Source organism: Macrobrachium rosenbergii, chromosome 23 (genome assembly GCF_040412425.1).
Source record: "Macrobrachium rosenbergii isolate ZJJX-2024 chromosome 23, ASM4041242v1, whole genome shotgun sequence".
Lineage (NCBI taxonomy): Eukaryota > Metazoa > Arthropoda > Malacostraca > Decapoda > Palaemonidae > Macrobrachium > Macrobrachium rosenbergii.
The window spans coordinates 53048139-53067586 of NC_089763.1; the positions used below are offsets into that span (position 1 = coordinate 53048139).

Below are 19448 nucleotides of genomic sequence, written 5' to 3' on the forward strand. Positions count from 1 at the left end.
ATATATATATATATATATATATATATATATATATATATATATATATATAATGGGATATTTCTGTTATATTGCAATTTCCTCTCTCATGCCAGAACACTCAGGAAAAACTATTTTTATTTGCAGAAGGAGCAAATGGAGGCTATGCCTGGCTACATGTCCTTGCACCAAACAACGGAGGGGCTCGTTATCAAGTGGACACCTAATCACCTAATGAACGGGTGTTGTCCCGACACAACAGAGGACAAAAGGTGAGGAATGACTTATGGAGCTATTTTGTGCTTTTCTCTCTCTCTCTCTCTCTCTCTCTCTCTCTCTCTCTCTCTCTCTCTCTCTCTTTTGACGTTTAGTTAATGTTACTTCGTGAAAAAATACCAGTGATTACCCTGTGGTACCAGGACGCTACCAAACTATTCTAGACAAATCAGTTTACTTATAAGATTGATTTTAGGCAAGTTTAGACTTGTTCTCTTCGGTACAGAAGTGCGAATTTTCCTAAAATTGAACCAGCGAGTAAATTGTTTTGTCTAAGATCAAATGTTGTAATTTTCCTGAAATTGGTTTTATGAATACATTGATTGGCCTAGTATTGTAAACAATTCTAGATAAATCATTTTACTCATATGATACCTTTTTAGGAAATTTAGTTTTGTTGTCGCCAGTACAAAAGTCTAAAGTATCCTAAATTAACCTTACGAGTAAATTGACGTCAAAAATTATTTGTTAGTGCCCCCTACCGTACATGTTTATTGTATTGCATTGAACCATATTCTTTTCCCCCTGTATTTGTCTCTTTATTAACAGAAATGAATTGTATGTATTGAAGTTCATATCCGTATGTTTTGTTTCAAGAGGTGTCACATGATTTCAACTTGAGTTAGGCAGTGCAGGTCTTGAGGAGAAGAAGTAGTATATATATATATATATATATATATATATATATATATATATATATATATATATATATATATATATATATATATATATATATACATGTATATGTGTATATATACGAGTATATTATATCAATAAAATAATTTCCGTTTTGCCTTCTTGGAATCTCATGGAAATGAATCACGTAAAAACGTGAGTACATGAGCTCTTTGAACGTCTTTTTTTATTATTATTTTTCTTGAATGTTATTGAGTGAGGAAACCAACTAAGCCCTTTTGTAGGGGACACGTTAGATGTCAATTTTTTCTCGACCTGTATCCTGTTGCTCTCGACCTTCGGTTAGGATGACTGGCCACACTGTCGCGGTAAAAGAATTAGGGTTGGGATGTAGATCACTTTACAGGATAGACAAGTAATCTTTGAAATTATCTGATATCCCCAACATGGTTAGTCAGTTATTTTAACTTTATGGAAGATATATGTCTGTGAAATTGACTGGCAGCTGGAAAATTATTAAATGCTACATCCACTCCGCCTGCTTTTTGTTCTAGTTATGGTTTGAATCACAGATATTGGAAACAATTTACTAGCAGATATCATGCATTGAAGATGAGCAACGAATTGGTTGAAGCTGATGACTTAGGCCACCCAGTCTCATTTTTCTGGGTCGACTGTTTTGGCAGCTCACTCATCCGCGTAACGCTGCGACCTAACTCTTGCATATGTCCCTAACTCCCCGAGCGTTTTGATCCGCATCTTAATGCTCATTTGTGTTCGAAAAACCTTCCGGGTCCCTCGTTAAACCCCTTGGATCGTGTCACCACATATTCTCTAATTTGTGAGATGAGTTGGCGGCGTCATCACTGTAAACAAAACGTTTACAAGGTACTCTTTCACAGCAAGAGGTCTTACTCATTATTAATTTTTTGAACTGCGCTGCCGAGTCTGTGGCGTCCATGGATTATGCAGCTACATCTTTCCTTAGCGTAATCTGTTCGTACACTTGAAGAAAAAGCCACATCCTCTGTTTTGTAATACTCGAAATTTAATTTTCCTCAATTAAAAATAATGTATTGAAAATTCAAATAAAATGGCTTTAGATATATTCTTTATTATTTAACCATTATTTTGTTCAAAATAAAGACTGATGTATAAAAGCGTATGAATGGCTCTGCAATATCAAAAATAGCATTTACAACGTTATTTAATGGCAATATTATGACTAATATTTTTCTCAAAATGAAAAGAAAGGATTCAGCAGCAACAGAACTGACAATCCAGTTTGGTTAATGAAGTTGCCTAATGTATTTGCCTAAGAATTTGTTGACATTAGACCATTCCGGCAACGTTCTGTCGCAGGATAAAGTCCATTTTATTCATAATTAAAGATATTTTACGAATTCATATCCTTTTAATATGTGCCCTCTGGCCTGAATTTATTTTGCACGGACTCCACTAAAATCATAAATTTGGTAATGTGCATATTTTTTCTTCAACAACTCAAATGGAAACCGAACAAGAGACGACAGCAAGGCAGAGTTGCAGTGTCATCCACTGCTGAAAGCTGTGTATGCCTATACAAATTAAAAGTACATAAAGAGAAGAATAAGGAGAGAGAGAGAGAGAGAGAGAGAGAGAGAGAGAGAGAGAGAGAGAGAGAGAGAGAGAGAGAGAGAGTTCCAGGAATCGCTGAGAGAGGATTAGCGAGCAAAAGGGAATTGCCGATTCCATAACAGTGTTCTCTTGGAAGCTTTAATTGCCATCATTAAAGGTGAGATGAAAGCTTTCCCATTTGACAGAATCAGCCTTGTACGTTTTTCTCACGTATCCGTTGTTTTGTAACCTGATGTCGTCATATCGTAATTATTAAAAGAGTTCTTATGAAAAAGTATAAATGTAGGTAGTATATATCCTCAATGATTGTTATTTTTAGGGAAAAACACAATATGAACACATTAATCGTAAAAAATTGTTAGGGTTATCGATTGTGTCATACCAGCTAAACAAATATTTATAACAGGAAAGTATGAAAATAAACAACAGTATCAGCAGTTTCTGAGAGTGTATCTAAACGTAAAAGGATAATTCGCTACCGTAATGTCGTATTCGTGGAAAATGAAAACTTATAATATATGACTTACAAAATAAATCAAGTTTTAACTGTTCAAGTGGTTAATAGTAATATTTATGTTAACGTTAAAGGTAATTTATGTTTTGAATAAGCCTTATGATTTTAGGGAAAGCTAAAGAAGAGATTGCACGTATAGTTACAGAGTTGTTGTGACTATAGCCATAGTAGATATTTCGCTTTTGTGTTCTGTATTGAAACGATTAAGGATATGTGCACGCCATCGAACTATTAAATAATTATGATATGACGACATCAGGTTACAGTGCAGGAAGTCTATAGGTATGAACCAGCCTGTTGTTGTTGTTGATATTTAAGGATTTCCCATTATCACTCTTTATATGCTTTTCAAAAATGTAATAGCTCATGTTATCATCTTAACAGTATACATAATCAGCTGTAATTTGTCTTATTATTGATTAATAATTTCGACGGCACAGTGTAAGCTACGATGCAGTCGCAAATTGTGACATTTATGTCCACAGCCAACGAGTCGGAAGATTTAATTATCGTGGTCTGTCAACGGTAGTTTGCAAGGGAACGTGAAATCTTGAGACTCGTAGGCGCAGGATAAGATCCTCCACACCACCTCATTGCTCTTCAGCTTTGAAGATAAGATGTACAGGAAATTGTATATGTGTTGCTCTGAATCAGAAGATGCCACATGGGCATCAACGCTTCAGATTGCATGAAAGAAAGACTGGGTTAAAAAAAAACATGGATAATTTGCAGTGGAAAGTCATGGGCACCTTGTATAGATGTGAGAAGCTACTCGATTACAGAGAAAGGGAAACCACAGTTAGACACAACACAAAAGGCACCCTATAAGAGAGTACTGCTGAGAGTCATTACCTGCTCCAACTTGGTAGTTGAATTACGATATATATATATATATATATATATATATATATATATATATATATATATATATATATATATATATATATATATATATATATGTGTGTATATATATGTATATATATATATATATATATATATATATATATATATATATATATATATATATATATATATTCTTCTTCTTCTTCTTCTTCTTCTTCTTCTTCTTCTTCTTCTTCTTCTTCTTCTTCTTCTTCTTCTTCTTCTTCTTCTTCTTCTTCTTCTTTTTTAACGTGCTTTTTTCCCATTTTCTATATGTGGTAAGCACGATGCCTTCTTTACGAAGGACTTTGATTTGGCGTTGGGGTAGGCCGTAGCCTCGATCGGCTGCCCTTCCTGACATGGCTTAAGACCCCGATATATATATATATATATATATATATATATATATATATATATATATATATATATATATATATATATATATATATATATATATATATATATATATATATATATATATATATATGTATATATATGTATGTATGTATGTATGTATATTATATACTCTGTAGGATACCGATTTGTTTATGGTCAGCTGAGCTGAGGAATCATTGTTTACGAACGTGCCTGTGGAAGAGAGCATTTGTTTCTAATGGGAAATTTGATAAAAGCGATGGTATGGCAATGGCAAAGGGATCCCATTTTAGTCTCACTTTTCCTAATATTTTTTGTGCGTCTTAGAGCTATGTGGATGATGCCTTTTTTTTATTTTCAGGAGCCGGAGAAATGTTAACAGCTTTTTAGAATAAGCTAATGGTATAGACGAGAAATTTTTTATTGGATACGGCAACAAATGTTATTTTTTTGAGGTTTAGATTTTAGGAATTTTAACTACTTAACTACCGTTGTTTATGAACGGCTCTGGGTACTAACGTTTATAGCCATTGCTTTTTCACAGGGTCATTACTCGGGCTTTAAGCCGGCCTTCATTTCCATAAAAAGATAACCTTTCTCCCGTCCACACTTTTTAAGCATGTCAAAGATTTTTTAAAAAATGTTTTCATCCCTTGTCAGTCTTCGTTTGATAAGCAAAATGTTTCCCCGTGATTAATTAAACAAACTCATTTGCCATCATATTCCGGCCATTAATTTGAAGGTCGTACCAAGAAACCCTTTGACTATCGTCTCGATTTAAATTTAAAGAAGGAATGAGCGCTTTAATGGCCTCTGGTGTGATACATGAATTTAATTAACCTATATTTAGCCCTGGGACATACGTCAGCTGCATACGGAGAGTGATGAGGGTGACGATAGATTCTCATCGTGGTGTTAGTTCAAGAATAATCGCGTCGTCACTATGTGAAAACATATCATCGAATGTAAAAAATAAAATAATATTTGACATTGAAAAATTGGGTAGAGCCTCAAACGGCCAATACTTAACTGTTTTTTAATTCTTGTTTTTTAAAGTGTTCCTCCTTCTGTGCTGTGTGTGTGTGTGTGTATATATATATATATATATATATATATATATATATATATATATATATATATATATATATATATATATATATATATATATATATATATATATATATATATATATACTCACGTCGGGATCAACCCAGGTCTCTCATATATAACCTATAACTATATATAACTATATACTCAGAAGGATAATTCGAATAAATGTTGTCTATTGGGTCATTGCTGAGTCGGGAAGTTGGGGAAAACTCGCTGGTATGCAAGCAGTTATATTGCCCAGGTATAAACTTCTTTTTAGACTTGTATATGGATAACGCCCTTGCTTATATTCGATATAGTCATAAATTTATTTCTGTTCCACATTGTGTATGATTTCTATCTTATTCACTCATAAGGGATAATTCGAATGAAATTTTGTCTATTGGGTAATTGCTGAGTCAATGAAGTTGGGGAAAACTCGCTGGTATGCAAGCAGTTAGCTTGCCCAGGTAATTCCTTGGGTGCAGTTGCTCTCAGGTTCCAACTTCTTTTAGACTTGTATGGCCCAGTGGATAACGCCCTTGCTTTCCACCTGAGAGACCTGGGTTCGATCCCGACGTGAGTCAGAAATTTATTTCTGTTCCACACGTGATTGTGTGTTGATGATTTCTATATATTATATATTATATTATATATATATACATATACATACATACATACATACATAAAAACAAAATCCGCAAAGGTAAAAGAAACAATGAAGCACTGCGAGACCTTTCGACTTACCGTCCTTTACTGAGTCTGCCAAGTAAATAGTGGGGTCTGTAAAGGAAAGACTTAGACTTAGACGAGATGGGGACCAACTGGAAAAAAGACTGGAAGACCTTTGGGAGTAATTGGAAGATTCTGGTTGGACTACTGCACTGACACAGGCAGGAGTGGCCTATTCTGGTTCAGCCCACCCTTTTCTTTGCTGCTGTCATCTCACTCGAACAAGACAAGTACATCAGGTCAGTGCACTGGCCTTAGCTAAACTCCAAGAAGATGCCCTCCTCGGCACTGATCAGGAACACACTGCTGAAGCTAAAGAGGCAAGGAGACAAGACATGATCAGGAAGAGCCCAGCATTCCAGAACTGGGACACAGTACTTCATTTGGAGCTCTTGGTCCTCGTCTTCATTAGAGCTCACAGAGAGAAGAACTTCTTACTCTACATAGAATCCCTCAAAGCACTGGTGCCATGGTTCTTTGCTCTGGACCATCCCAACTACTCTCGCTGGATTATTGTGCATATCCGAGATATGGAAAGTGTACCCCCATCTATTTTAGAAGAGTTCATGCAATAGGGTCACTGGGTTGTTTCCAAGACAACCAATCTTACCATCAATGCCAGTAGATCAGGCCCATGAGCAAAATAATGAAACTGTCAAGGGGGCAGGTGGGGCAGTAGGACTTACTGAAAACCCATCAGCCTTCCACAAGTGGATGCTGGCAGGACCTGAGCAAGTAAGACCCTTGCAGGAGTTTGAGAAAGAAATCCTCGGCGAGGGAACTGAGAAATATCTGCACCATGCGGTGAGTTTGGTCACCCAGAAAGCCTTCCAACAGCAGGCTTTGAACCTTGTGAACACCATTAAGGAGTTGGGAAATCCTTTTCTCAATGATACCCAGGAACTTTTGACTCTGGATATTCAAGATGTTGTCAGTGATTCTATTGTCAACACAGCCCACAGTATTGAATTCATTGGCAGGAGTCAGTACAATGACCACAGACAGTCAGCGCTTGTGGATTGCACCAGGTCTATTCATGAACCGATAAAGAAGCATGGTTTTCCACTCTTTTGGTCTCCAGCAACCAAAGCCAAATCAAGACAAGCTGACAAGATCACAACCCTGAAAGCAGATGTTGATCTTTGATCACGATTGTACATTGTAGCACCGCACAGAGAATCAGACATTAGCACTTCCTTCATGCATGAAAATCAGCACTACCCTCCATCTATTTCTGACAGAGGAAGACTGCGCCTGGGGAAAAAAACCGATCACTTAACCTACTTCAGTTAAGTAAAAAAGAGAGAGCTGTTAAATGTCCCTGATACAGAGGAACTGGAAGACCTGAATGTGCCTGCATGCCCAGAGGAAGCAGATGAAGTGGCAGAGGTCCTTCATGTGCAGCCAGAAGTTTTCATTATAAACAGCAAACGAGACAGAACCTCCAAGAAAATTTGATGTCAAAGTTCTAGATGGAACTGCTGTTCTTCACTTTCTCCCAACTGCAGGGATAACAACATTTAGAGACTATGCTAGGGAGGTTTTCCTCTCATTCCTCAGAAACCAACTAAATAGTGCCAAACATCTGGATATGGTGTGGGACACGTACAAGAAAAACAGCATCAAAGAAAGGACGAGAGAAAAGAGAGGGAAAGGAGTATGCAGAAAGGTTGAGGCACAGAATAAGACTCCTGGCAAATGGCAAGACTTTTTATGTGATCCAGACAATATGAAAGAACTATCTGCATTCCTTACAAATGAGATCAAGCACTGTGTGTTTTCCTCTGACAAAGAAGTCATCGTCACGTCTGGTGATGCAGCTGTGTGTGCAGAGGATCAGACCATCAGATACCTCACTGTGACCATGAGGAGGCTGACACCAGAGTGGTCAAGATATGCAAGATGCATAGAGAATGGCCACACCACATGTTTGATGCATACTGTAGACACTGATGTCATTGTCATCCTCATTGGGAATTACTACCAAATTTGCACTGTTTGCCCAGCAGTGGATATTTGGGTTGCATTTGGTGTTGGAAGAAAGTTCCACTGACATCCACATCAATACACTCGCCCAGACTCTATGAAAAGACAAATCCATTGCCTTACTAGCTTTTCATAGCTTTACAGGCCGGAAAACGGCATGCCTGGGAGGCATGGAAGTAGAATCCAGAGGTGACAGATGTCTTCAAACAAATGGCAGAGAGTCCATTTCGTGAGCTAGACCTAGAAGGTTCATGCTTCAGACTTCTGGAGCAGTATACAGTGGTTGTGTTTGACAAGAGTCAATGAGGCACGGAAGGATATGTTCTGTCAGAGAAGCAAATCAATGGAATCCATCCCGCCTACACAACAGCATTTTTGGAGCACTCAAAGCGTGCTGCTTACCAAACTGGAATCTGGGCCACCTGTGACATTTCACTGCAGCATGCATCCTCTCCAGAAGACTAGGGATGGACAGTGAAGGAAGAGAGACGGTCTTGGAACCCAGCATGGACAACAATGCCAATTGAGTTAAAAGCTTGTGGTGAGTTACTGACATGTGGTTGCCAAAGTGAAAAGGGTTGTAGTGGAAGATGTGCTCGCAAGAAACAACAGTGGAAGTATACACACCTCTGCGCATGCAAATGTGACAAATGAACCTGTTTGGTAACACTTGTAATGAATGCTATGTAAGGCTTCTGAGGAGATAGTTATCATTGCAATGTGGCTAATCATTTTATAGTTTGGTGTAAGTTGACACTGTTCTGATTTATCTTTATATATTCTCTTGTAGTTTTGAACAAAAAAAAAAGAACACCATCATCATCCTCTCTTTATTCCCATTTAGTGTCTGCTGATTTTATGTGTCTTTGACTTTGAACTTGAAGGTTTAAACTTCAAAGACTGTACTTATGTTGTGAGGACTCCCATTAACTGAACTAATTATAAAAAAAAAAAAACAATCCAGAAGCTCAGATTATAGCTGGATATCATAGCACAGAGCCAGACCTTAAACACATATCAAGTACAAAGATAAATTGTGACACGACACCAAACAAACCATCAGAATTCTTGGCACCGGTCTTGGAAATGTTTAAAATGGTGTACAGAATTGATCCGCAAACTTTGGTACTTATGCCCAGTCGGCCCCCATCAAATCCTCTACAGCCCCCACTAAAAGGACGATAAGTCGAAAGGCCTTGCAGCACTTTGTTGTTTCTCTTTCCTTTGTGGATTTTGTCTTTATTTATATATTCATCACGTTCCATATTTTCGTGGCTCAGTTACACATATACGTTCATACATACATATATATTTATGTATATGTGCAGTATGTATGTATATACTCGTATACATGCATACATACATACATATACAGTATATATATATATGAATCAAAATTTCGTTTTTTCTTATCCCCCTCAAAAGCATTTATGTTTAAGGAATTAAAACCGAACCCAGAGGAAAGTCAGTTTAGTAGAAAATATAAACTGCAAACGCTGGTTACATTGTTTTGGATAAGTAATTAGGTTACGATGTTAACGAAAATATAAAGTTCCCGTGGCTTATTAAACGCGGAGGGTAAGTGCTATAATATAATCTGTATATTTACATGTACAGTATATATATTAGGAATATTTACATAAACACACTGTATATATACTGGATATCTTTACACATGTATGTAGTGTATATACTGGGTATATACATGTTCTATGCTTAAGTATTATTTATGGATAAAAAATGAAAATACTGAATCTTGATTTCATAATTGAAATTTCAGGAACATGTATTCTTAACACAAGGACAATGCCTTATTTCTTTAAGTTTTCTTGCTTTTATTTCATAAAGCAACCTTTCTTTATTTGTATTTCCTTTCTTTACTTAAATGTTTATTAGTTCATTACTGATTCTCTTGTGTCGATTGTTTTAAATTTTTCACAAAATGAATATGGAAATTGCGATTGTATAATTACTTTCCTTTGTAACTAGTTATCAGCAGACAATGAAATTCCCGCAAATTTGGAGCATTGACTTGTTTATGAAAATCCTCCCGGCATTACTTCCTGCGAAAGCAAAGGCATCAACAAAGAATTATCTTGGGTGTAGCCGAGGTTGACTGTATAATTCAGATGTTGGGAATAAACCTAAAAAACATGGTTCCAAGTCACATTAAATTCTCTTGTGCCTAATTTACTAATTTAGCATGTGTAATGCGCTCTTCGTAAAAAAAGTATAATTAGATGCGTTATTACCTCTTTCAGATTATAATGACTTAAAGATGCAACATCTCTTTTATAACCACTGAGGGTTCCCCTGGCTTCAGCAGGAAGTTCGGGAGGGGGACTCTGTCGAAACTTTATCTCTTTCCCAGCTAGTCCCAGGGAGAGAACTATTTTTTCGTAGAATAATGGCTTCCTGGCTCTGCTGGCAAGCAACAGATGAGGACCCCTCTGCTGAACAAGAGACCCGAGACTGCACCCAGAGTTCCTGGAAGACTACCTGTTCTTTTACATTTGATTTACCATTTTATTGAAATAAAGCACACCACTCAGCGCCTACATTTTGCAATTCCTCGAGGGCACTAGATCAGTTAATCAAAACGGCTCGAGACCATTTTGATCTCTTTTGCTTAAGGAACCCAGAGCCCTTCCCCTGTCACCCTCGATTTAGATCTTAAGAGGTGATGGAATGGCTGTTGGGATAGATCCAGTGTCTTCAAGGAATATCTGGAAACAGGAGCCGAATTTTGTGTGTTTTCAATACTACACCAAATCAAAATCAGTGTCAGAAGCACTCTTCCGAGATTCTGGATTCTGGAAGGAGTATAGGGTTCCCAGTTCGGCAGAGGAACTCTCTTCTGGTTCTTGCCACCTGTCCTAAAGAACAGGTCTCTTCCTGAGTAGAACCTTCAGAATTGAGAAAGCGATGGCATACTTTCATGTCTTCGGAATCAAGAAGGGGTTACGGTTAAATCTACGATTCTCACAGGAATCACGATTTCATATTGACCACTTAAAGTAAACGATTGTCTTAAACGAGGGAAACCTCTTGAAAAATGTTGTGATTACATATTTTCATGTTTATTGTGAATTTAAGGAAATTTTCCTTGAGGTTGCCAGTTTAGTAGAATTTAAACTCGTTGTGCTTACTCTTAAACTGTTGTAATTGATATGACATCGTTATTTACTGTGAGAATCCAAGTTTTTCTTTCAAGCGTATAAAATTCATATGTCATAACATGGTACCTAAGGTGACGCGTTCATCTTGAACTGGTTTATCTTACGGGAGGTTGTATAAGTTTCACTATATTGTAATATTTATAGATTATTTACAAGTTACAATCATTCTTATGATATTTATTAGTTTATAAACTCTCAATGTTAAAGTGTTGGGTGTTTCAGCTGGTGGTTACTGGAACACCGTGTTTCCTTTTACTCTAAAAAGAGGTTGGAAATTGAAATATATATGTCGTGCTGGGTTGTAGTCTTTAAGTAATAATACCATAGAATTTAGTTACTGTAACATCAGAAGTAGATGTTAACTATATATATATCTTCTTGTTCACTGTCTCTTCTCTTGTTTATTCTACGTCCCTTCCTCCTCTTGTCTTTTTTGACTGTTAATAGCGTTGTTGTTTGTCTGTCATAATTTTTTTCTCAATTCTAATGAAATCTGAATTCTTTGCAGACCTTTCTATATGGATTTATGCTTTCAAAAAAGGTCAGAAGATTGTCCCTCTATGGCACTCTTTAGTGACCCTCAACCATGTTAGTCTTGCACCAACAACAGCTTTGATTTTTTTCATTTAGCGAAGGTTCACTTGCTTTGTATTTGTACCATTTTGTAGCCAGTTGTAGCAAAACCCTTCAGCATTTCCCCTAACCCTCGGTTTTTGTAGTTGGTATTAGTACGAATCCCCCCCCCCTTTCCCCAAAGATATCTCTCTGTATGTACTGCATATTACTTGTAGTAAAATGATAAATATTACAATAAGATTATGAGGTAATATCACTGAGACTGAGTGAAATATTCGAGAAGGGTTGAACATTTTTAAACTTTATCTGCATATACATGCAGAAACGTTTTGTACACAGACTCACTCTCTCTCTCTCTCTCTCTCTCTCTCTCTCTCTCTCTCTCTCTCTCTCTCTCTCTCTCTCCATTTATAGAAGGTAACTAAATTTTCCTCCTCTTTTACTGTTCAGGAGCAAATTAGCTTCCATTTGAATTTATTTTCTGTAATCTCACATACTGGTTGGCGAAAGGTAAGAAAGTTTACCAAAATGTGCTAGAATCTGCTTAAATGAGGTTCACGTGTTTTATACACACTACAGTGACTGTACTTGAAAACGATAGCACAAAACTCGTAATGGTGTATGTTGATAGACATTGGTAGAAAGAAATTATTTTAAATCACGAAGTAAAGCTGGTTGTATTGTAAAATCACCTACAAATATCAGTGAAACTTGAATCTTACTCAAAATACCAAGAACTTTGTCCTCTGCAAGAGGGAGCGTAGAAGAGGTAACACACATTTTATGCAGTATCTCACTCACAGCTATAAATGACAGAGACCGGCCTTCAAGATAAAAAGTGACACGTGGAATCCTTGGCACAGAGTCTTTTGCATGAAGGATCCCGACTACTGAAAGAGTTGGACCTTCAAACTCAAACATGCTCGCTCGCACGCGCGCACACACACACATATATATATATATATATATATATATATATATATATATATATATATATATATATATATATATATATATATATATATATATATATATATATATATATATATATATATATATATATATATATATATATATATATATATATATATATATATATCTTGTATATATAAAGTAGACAACAGTCACCATCACATTCATACTTTAATTGCGTAGTCGTGGGTGAACCATCTGTTAAAAAAATAATTCAACTACAGTATAAAGATACCTTAATACCTACTCCATCATCTCTTTTGTCCAGTCAGTGTCACGCCTCTTAGAAATTATGGCGATTCCTATTCAGTACTTCTTGCACTCCGCCTGTCCATCTCTCTCCAGGCCTTCCAATCCCTGTTTCTCATACCATTTCCGAAATATATACTCTTTTCACCAGCATATTGTCTTTCATTTTTTCCACATGACCAAACCATTTCAAATACTCTGATCTATCCTTTCACTTATCTTACCACTTCTGTATATCTTCACATTACTTATGCCACATATACCACACTAACTAATAATCTCGACATATAACAGACAGTGGAAGGATGAGAGAATAACTGAGTCACAGAATAAGTGAAGAAAAAGAGGCATTGGTGTATGTGCAAAAGATTTGGAAAAACTTGAATTGCCTATGGAAGCCAAGGTGAGAATGCATGGAGAGACTATTGAGCCAACTCTTTATGATGAAAATAGATTGTGAATGTTGGAAACAAATGAAAGGAAAAAGTTTTAAGCTGTTGAGATGAATTGTTGTTGCGGAGTGTCTGCAACTTAGGAAGAATTATAAGGGCAAGAAATGTGGCGATATGTAAAAAGGCAAAAAGGGAATAGTAGGAGAAAGAGTGGATCAGATTATTTTGAGGAAATTCCGCCAAGTGGGAAAGTGACCTAGAAAGGGTTCGACAGTTGCTGCAAAACAGGCATTGGAAAGAAAGGACCCAGACCCAAATAACCAGGAAGCACAAGAATGTTTTCAAGATAAGGATGAATGGCGTAGTGAGTGTTATGGAGTTCAGCAAACTGCTAGTGAGCTCTTGTGTAGATGTAAATTGGCTCATGTTGCATACGTTTTACTGCCAAGTTGTTTCAATTTCATCTTAGATTCAGCAGTTAAAGTATGCATGTGGCAATAACCTCATGGGGTTTTCTCTCTGGTGCCACTCCTTGAGGGGGGAAATGTCTTTTGTACGTGTGTGTGTTTGTGTTTAGCTCAGTTGTAGGGTGCTGCATATCGTGACAGTAAGTAGGGTTTTTCACTCTGCCTACTGTTATCAATTGACCAAGCTGTGAAGGGTACTAGTGGAAACTGGTAATCAAGCAAAAGGAGATGGGGCTAACAACCTCATCTGTAATAAAGACTCCCTAAGAACTGGAGGATGCCACCGTAAAGGCAATCCTTCTTCCAAGGTGATAAAGGCATATATTGAAAATAAATAAATGTATATGTGATGTGTGTAAGTGCACATCTTCCAGGTTTTCATGGTACCTCAAACTGATTCCAAGAAAGCTTGGCTGTACATGCTTTGAATTCTCTGATTCCCAAAGAGGAAATGTAAATCTAACCGATAATCCCAGTTGCACAAAACATAACTTTGGAGAAAATTCTGTGTGGAGGAATTCGTTTACTTCCTTAAAAGATGGTAAAAAGTGGGTATTGTAATGTATAATGAATGAATACTGTGCTATGTACAGTAGAGTATATGTGTTACAATTTCACTGACACAATGCATGCATATTTTCAGTTAAAGAAAGACACAAAATACTGCAACTTCTCACAGTCCTTCTTTGATTGCAAAACAGTGAAAAATAAGAAAGCAGGAAGACTACGAAAGAATGACATGAAGCCGCCTTGAAATCTCTGAGCAGTGTGAATGGGTGTGCTCAGAATAGAAATTATTTAGATAAATCAGAGCCCTACATCTTTGTTTAAAGGTACTTAAAGTTCTGATGGAATATAGCTTTTGTGGTTAATTATGGGTCATGATAACGAATTTTATGAAGTGCATGAGACCCTCACATGTGAAGATGCTCCCACCTGGCTCAACCTAGCACGGCCATCCTCTAACTGTCCTCCACGGCTGATCGTGCCATTAGCATTAGCAGCCTCTCGTCAGAATTCCCGCACTTGCCACTGAACCCTTTTTCCCCACAATCCAGTTGCAACAATCTATGAGAGTTTTCTTCCTTCAGCTTCTGAACCATTTTTCTTTTCACTCGTTGGAGATGGTACGACCGACGTCACAGTTTGCCATGTCTCTCGGAGCTTCACGTTGCTCCAAGAAAACCGTCTTTTATACGGCGCTATTCTGAAATCCCCCTGCTGTGAGTTGTTCGAGTGTCATGCTTGTGGGTGAAGCTTCTTTTGTTTTTGCTCTTGATTGTGCTTTCCCTTATAATTTCCAGTTTCAAACGGGTTTAACTTGTGCTTTCTCGAGTTACAGAAAAAATGGTACGTGGGTATGATTTTGGATGTGTGATACTTAAAGGTGGAGGGTACCTCAACTGCTGTCAGTTTCCTCTTGAAAAAGTCAGTGGAGACAACGTTTCCATTAGTGGCCATGGAGATAAACTTGCTAGGGCCTGAATCATTCAGTATTCTCTTAACTGAAGTATGTAAAATCAAATTTAAATATGTTTCTCTTGTGTTATAATTACAGTGAAGGTAAGTTTGCTGTTGAGAGCTTTGCTTGCAACACTCAAATGCCCATAGTGTAGTGCATTTCTGCAGTCCACCGAGTTGTAACTAAATGAGTCTCTGAGTTTAAAGGAAAGGATGTTAATACTAATTTTTAAAAAGTTTTTCTTGGTCAATTTTTTGTATAAAGTTAGCTTTGCCCAAACGTTGACGAAATATTGAAACTGGAGCTATATCATCTTTCACTAAACTGAATATCATCTTGTTTTTTACTCTCGAAGTCATCCATGCTGTTTTGACTCGTGATACGTGATATGCCAATACCCAAATTAAGAATGTTTAATTTTTGTCCCCTGACAGCGTGTACTGGGAGTACGCCCTAAATGTGAGAGTGGAGGAAATTGTCTACGTCCATTGCCACCAGCAGGGTGACTATGCTTCTGTGTTCACTTTCAGTTAGACTATAGAAAGACTGGTCATTATGAATAATCCCAGTTTCTTCATCTATAACTTTGCAATAGTTTTTAATATATCATCTCAGATAAGAAATAATGAATGTGGGAAAATATAATGATTAAATGAAAAGAATGATCCACCAACTTTAATAACGTCTACTTAAAAACAGGTGATTCTGGTGGTACTATAGTACTGGTCGGACAAGATGGCACCCAGCACCCGCCCATCCATTTCCCCCGTGGAGGTCATCTCTTGGCATTCCTGTCATGCCTTGAGAATGGTCTTCTTCCCCACGGTCATTTGGACCCGCCGTTATGGTCGCAGAGAGGGAAAGGTAAAGTGATTGCCTTACCTGATGGGTAAGGTAAAGTGATTGCCTGTGTCTGATGGTAAAGTTACAGTGATTGTCTGCTTGTGGTGAAGGTTTTCATAATCGCAGGGATATTCTGTGGAAGTGAAATGTTGTCATTTTTATGAATCGTAATTTGTGCTCATTGATTCTTGGAAGAGTGGAGTGATTCTTTAGCTTATAATATTGTAGGGATCAGTAATCTGTTAAAATAAGAGGTGTATTTCCCATGATCCATTGTATTTATAAGTAGAGAGATTAATGAAAGCATATGTTACGGAATTAGTTAAACGTTGTGGTTATTTATCTGTAGTAATTTTCCTGCAAATCCAAAATTTATTCAAAATCCGTGAAATATGGCGCCTTTCTCTCGGCATTTATTTGTGAATATTTTATACGAACCATAAAGTTGTTCAGAGCTTTTGTAGTCTTCGGCTCACAATCCAGAGTGATTTAAAGTTTAAAAACTGGTTTTGCTTAGACTGTTTTGGAACTACGTACTTTAAAGATGAGGTAAACATTTTCCTTGGAAATTGTTGACGAGTTCCTTAATCTGAGTCTTGAACGACTTGCAGACTTCTTTTATAACCATTCTTTTCAATAGATGGTGTTGAGTTTTATACGAGATGAGAACCATACACACATTTCATATACATTTCTGTCGATTTTTTCTCATTTGTATTTTTTCATTACACTACGAACTTGTTCATTATGAGCTCATGAGAGCAGATATAGAAAGTAGGTTATTTTGTTAGGTTCAGCAGAAAAGGAAATTAAATTTCACATTTGATAAATCTTTGATTAACAGGTAAAGTATTCCCAAAACTACGGAGGAGAGCTCGAGCATTGGCCAACAGACATCAACAGGGGTCAGATAACATGGATGAAGACGAAGCCACAGATTATGTCTTCAGGATCATTACGGCCCTCAAACCTGATCGCTTCTGTGAGTTGTGAAATATTGCAGCAAATGCTTTTTATTCTGTTAAGACAAATAGTTGGTAAGCTTTTCATAACGTAAGTTCTTTATAATGATTAATAGCAAAGACAGATAGTTGGTGAGCTTTTTCATAATGTCAGTTCTTTATAATGATTAATAAGCACACTTATTGTATTCATATGTTTGAAGATGGACTAGGGCACATTATCTATCATATGTACTATTGACAGCTCATCTGGACCTGATGTCACCCTTGTTACGAAGTGGCTCTGGTTGGCTTAACAGAGTGCCTAAGCTCTCCTCCCACTCATCCTCCACCTCCTCTTCGAAATCCTTAAGTCTGGGAGATTCCATGAGCGAAGTGTTGCCACCTCCACCCACGCCCAATCCAAGCGTAGATATCCCTCAGCAGTCAGTGGACCAGCTCAGTGATGCTGGATCAGGAGTGAGCTCCCAGGAGAAAAACAGGTTCGTCATCTCATATTTTATATATATAAGGGAAGTTCGTCGTCACTCCCATTTATTGTGAGATCCACTGATTAGCGAGGTTAACTTCAGCATAAGCTTAAATGATCTGGGTCCACCTTGTACTAAAATAAGGTCATTATTAAGTTTGGAGACCTTACGCACCACTTTGGGTTTATACTTACACTTCCATCATAAAATGATTTAATCGTAATTTGTGAAAGGAGGAGGAGAGAGGAAGTGTGTCATGGATGAGTTGTGTCCGGCATTTGAGCAGGGTAGCTGCAGAACATTTAAGAAAGAAGTTTCCGATGAAGGCTAAAGGCTTGAGAAGTATGGAGGGATTATTGGGATAACTCTCTTGTGTGGAAATGCAGAGTAGATGTACATTGCAAATGGAAGGAAAGGTTGAAGTTGAGATTGCTTACACAGTGTTTGCGAAGTATGAGGGACTGAAGTGGTAAGAATTGTAGAATGGCTAGTACAGGTGAAAAGTTGAATCAGAATGTTTGAGGTAATTTGATCACCGAGCAAACTAGAGCAAGATACATTGCCGGAGAGAGTATAATGCAGAGGTTTTGAGAAGGAAAGGAGAGAAAGACCTACAGATACTATAAGGAAGGTGTCAAACATCAATTGTAATAGAAGACTCATAGTATCCTTGAATCATGAGTATAGTACGTGCAAAACTGAGGTTAATGGTATATTGTGTGCAAAAGGATTCAACACACTGCTGATGAGCTTTCTGGATTGGTATATGAAGCGTTTAATGTTGTGGAAGTTTTTTACAAAGAAGGTTCATCCATTATTCAGCTGGTAAAGAATAATGTGGCAGGACTATCTGTTATAATTCCCTTTGGTTGTAAGTTATTGCCAAGGTATAGTGAATTCTTTATTAAATTATATTTTTGTATATATATTTATATATATACATATTTATATTGATATATTTAGTGTATGTATATTTCCGCGCTTCATTTTGTCGTGGATTTTTGTGGAACGTATCTGTCACTTTTCTGTGGGAACTTTCACCAATTCGCAGATTTTTGTATGGACTGTATCTCTAAAATTATCACTAATTTGCTTTTTTCGTAGAGCAACACTATTTATGCACTAATTTCTGTTTTTTTTTCTTATTGTGTTCGTGACTAAATGAAGATTTTTATGATAATAATTTACAGTGTACTTATAATGTAGTAATTCCGGGCTGGGCCCCAGACTGAGCATAACAAGTGTACTCTCTCTCTCTCTCTCTCTCTCTCTCTCTCTCTCTCTCTCTCTCTCTCTCTCTCTCTCTCTCTCTTTAAGGGTAATGTAAGATGTATTTAAAATGATATTACTGTAAAGTGTTTCTGGATGACAGAGCATATTGTACAATATTTAAAATATTCGCTAATTATTTTAATTTTATTTTCCGGTGAAAGCAGACTGGAAAATGAAATGAAAATAATTAGAGAATATTTTAAATATTGTACAATATGCTCTATCATCCAAAAACACTTTACAGTAATATCATTTTAAATACATCTCACATTACCCTTAGAGAGAGAGAGAGAGAGAGAGAGAGAGAGAGAGAGAGAGAGAGAGAGAGAGAGAGAGAGAGAGAGAGAGCGTACATTTGTTATGATCAGTCTGGGGCCCAACCTGGAGTGAGCTTTTTACTTCATTATAAGTACACTTTAAATTATTATCATAAAAATCTGTATTTAGCCAGGAACACAATATGAAAAAATACAGTAATTAGTGAATAAACAGTGTTGCTCTACGAAAAAAGCGAAGACTTC

General features: G+C 36.9%; 1 protein-coding gene across 3 annotated transcripts in view; it reads left to right on the forward strand.

Moving 5' to 3' along the window:
• LOC136851632 (small G protein signaling modulator 1-like) overlaps window positions 1-19448 on the forward strand; it is a 535265-nt gene that overhangs the window by 477038 nt on the left and 38779 nt on the right. For 2 of the 3 annotated variants that reach the window (XM_067126025.1, XM_067126027.1), the window contains 5 exons: window positions 124-248; window positions 15815-15882; window positions 16080-16244; window positions 17068-17205; window positions 17430-17667. In XM_067126025.1, coding sequence (XP_066982126.1) covers window positions 124-248; window positions 15815-15882; window positions 16080-16244; window positions 17068-17205; window positions 17430-17667 — 734 coding nt within the window. Of the gene's footprint in view, window positions 1-123; window positions 249-11770; window positions 11804-15814; window positions 15883-16079; window positions 16245-17067; window positions 17206-17429; window positions 17668-19448 lie in introns of all 3 variants that reach the window. The other variant, XM_067126026.1, reaches the window with a different exon arrangement.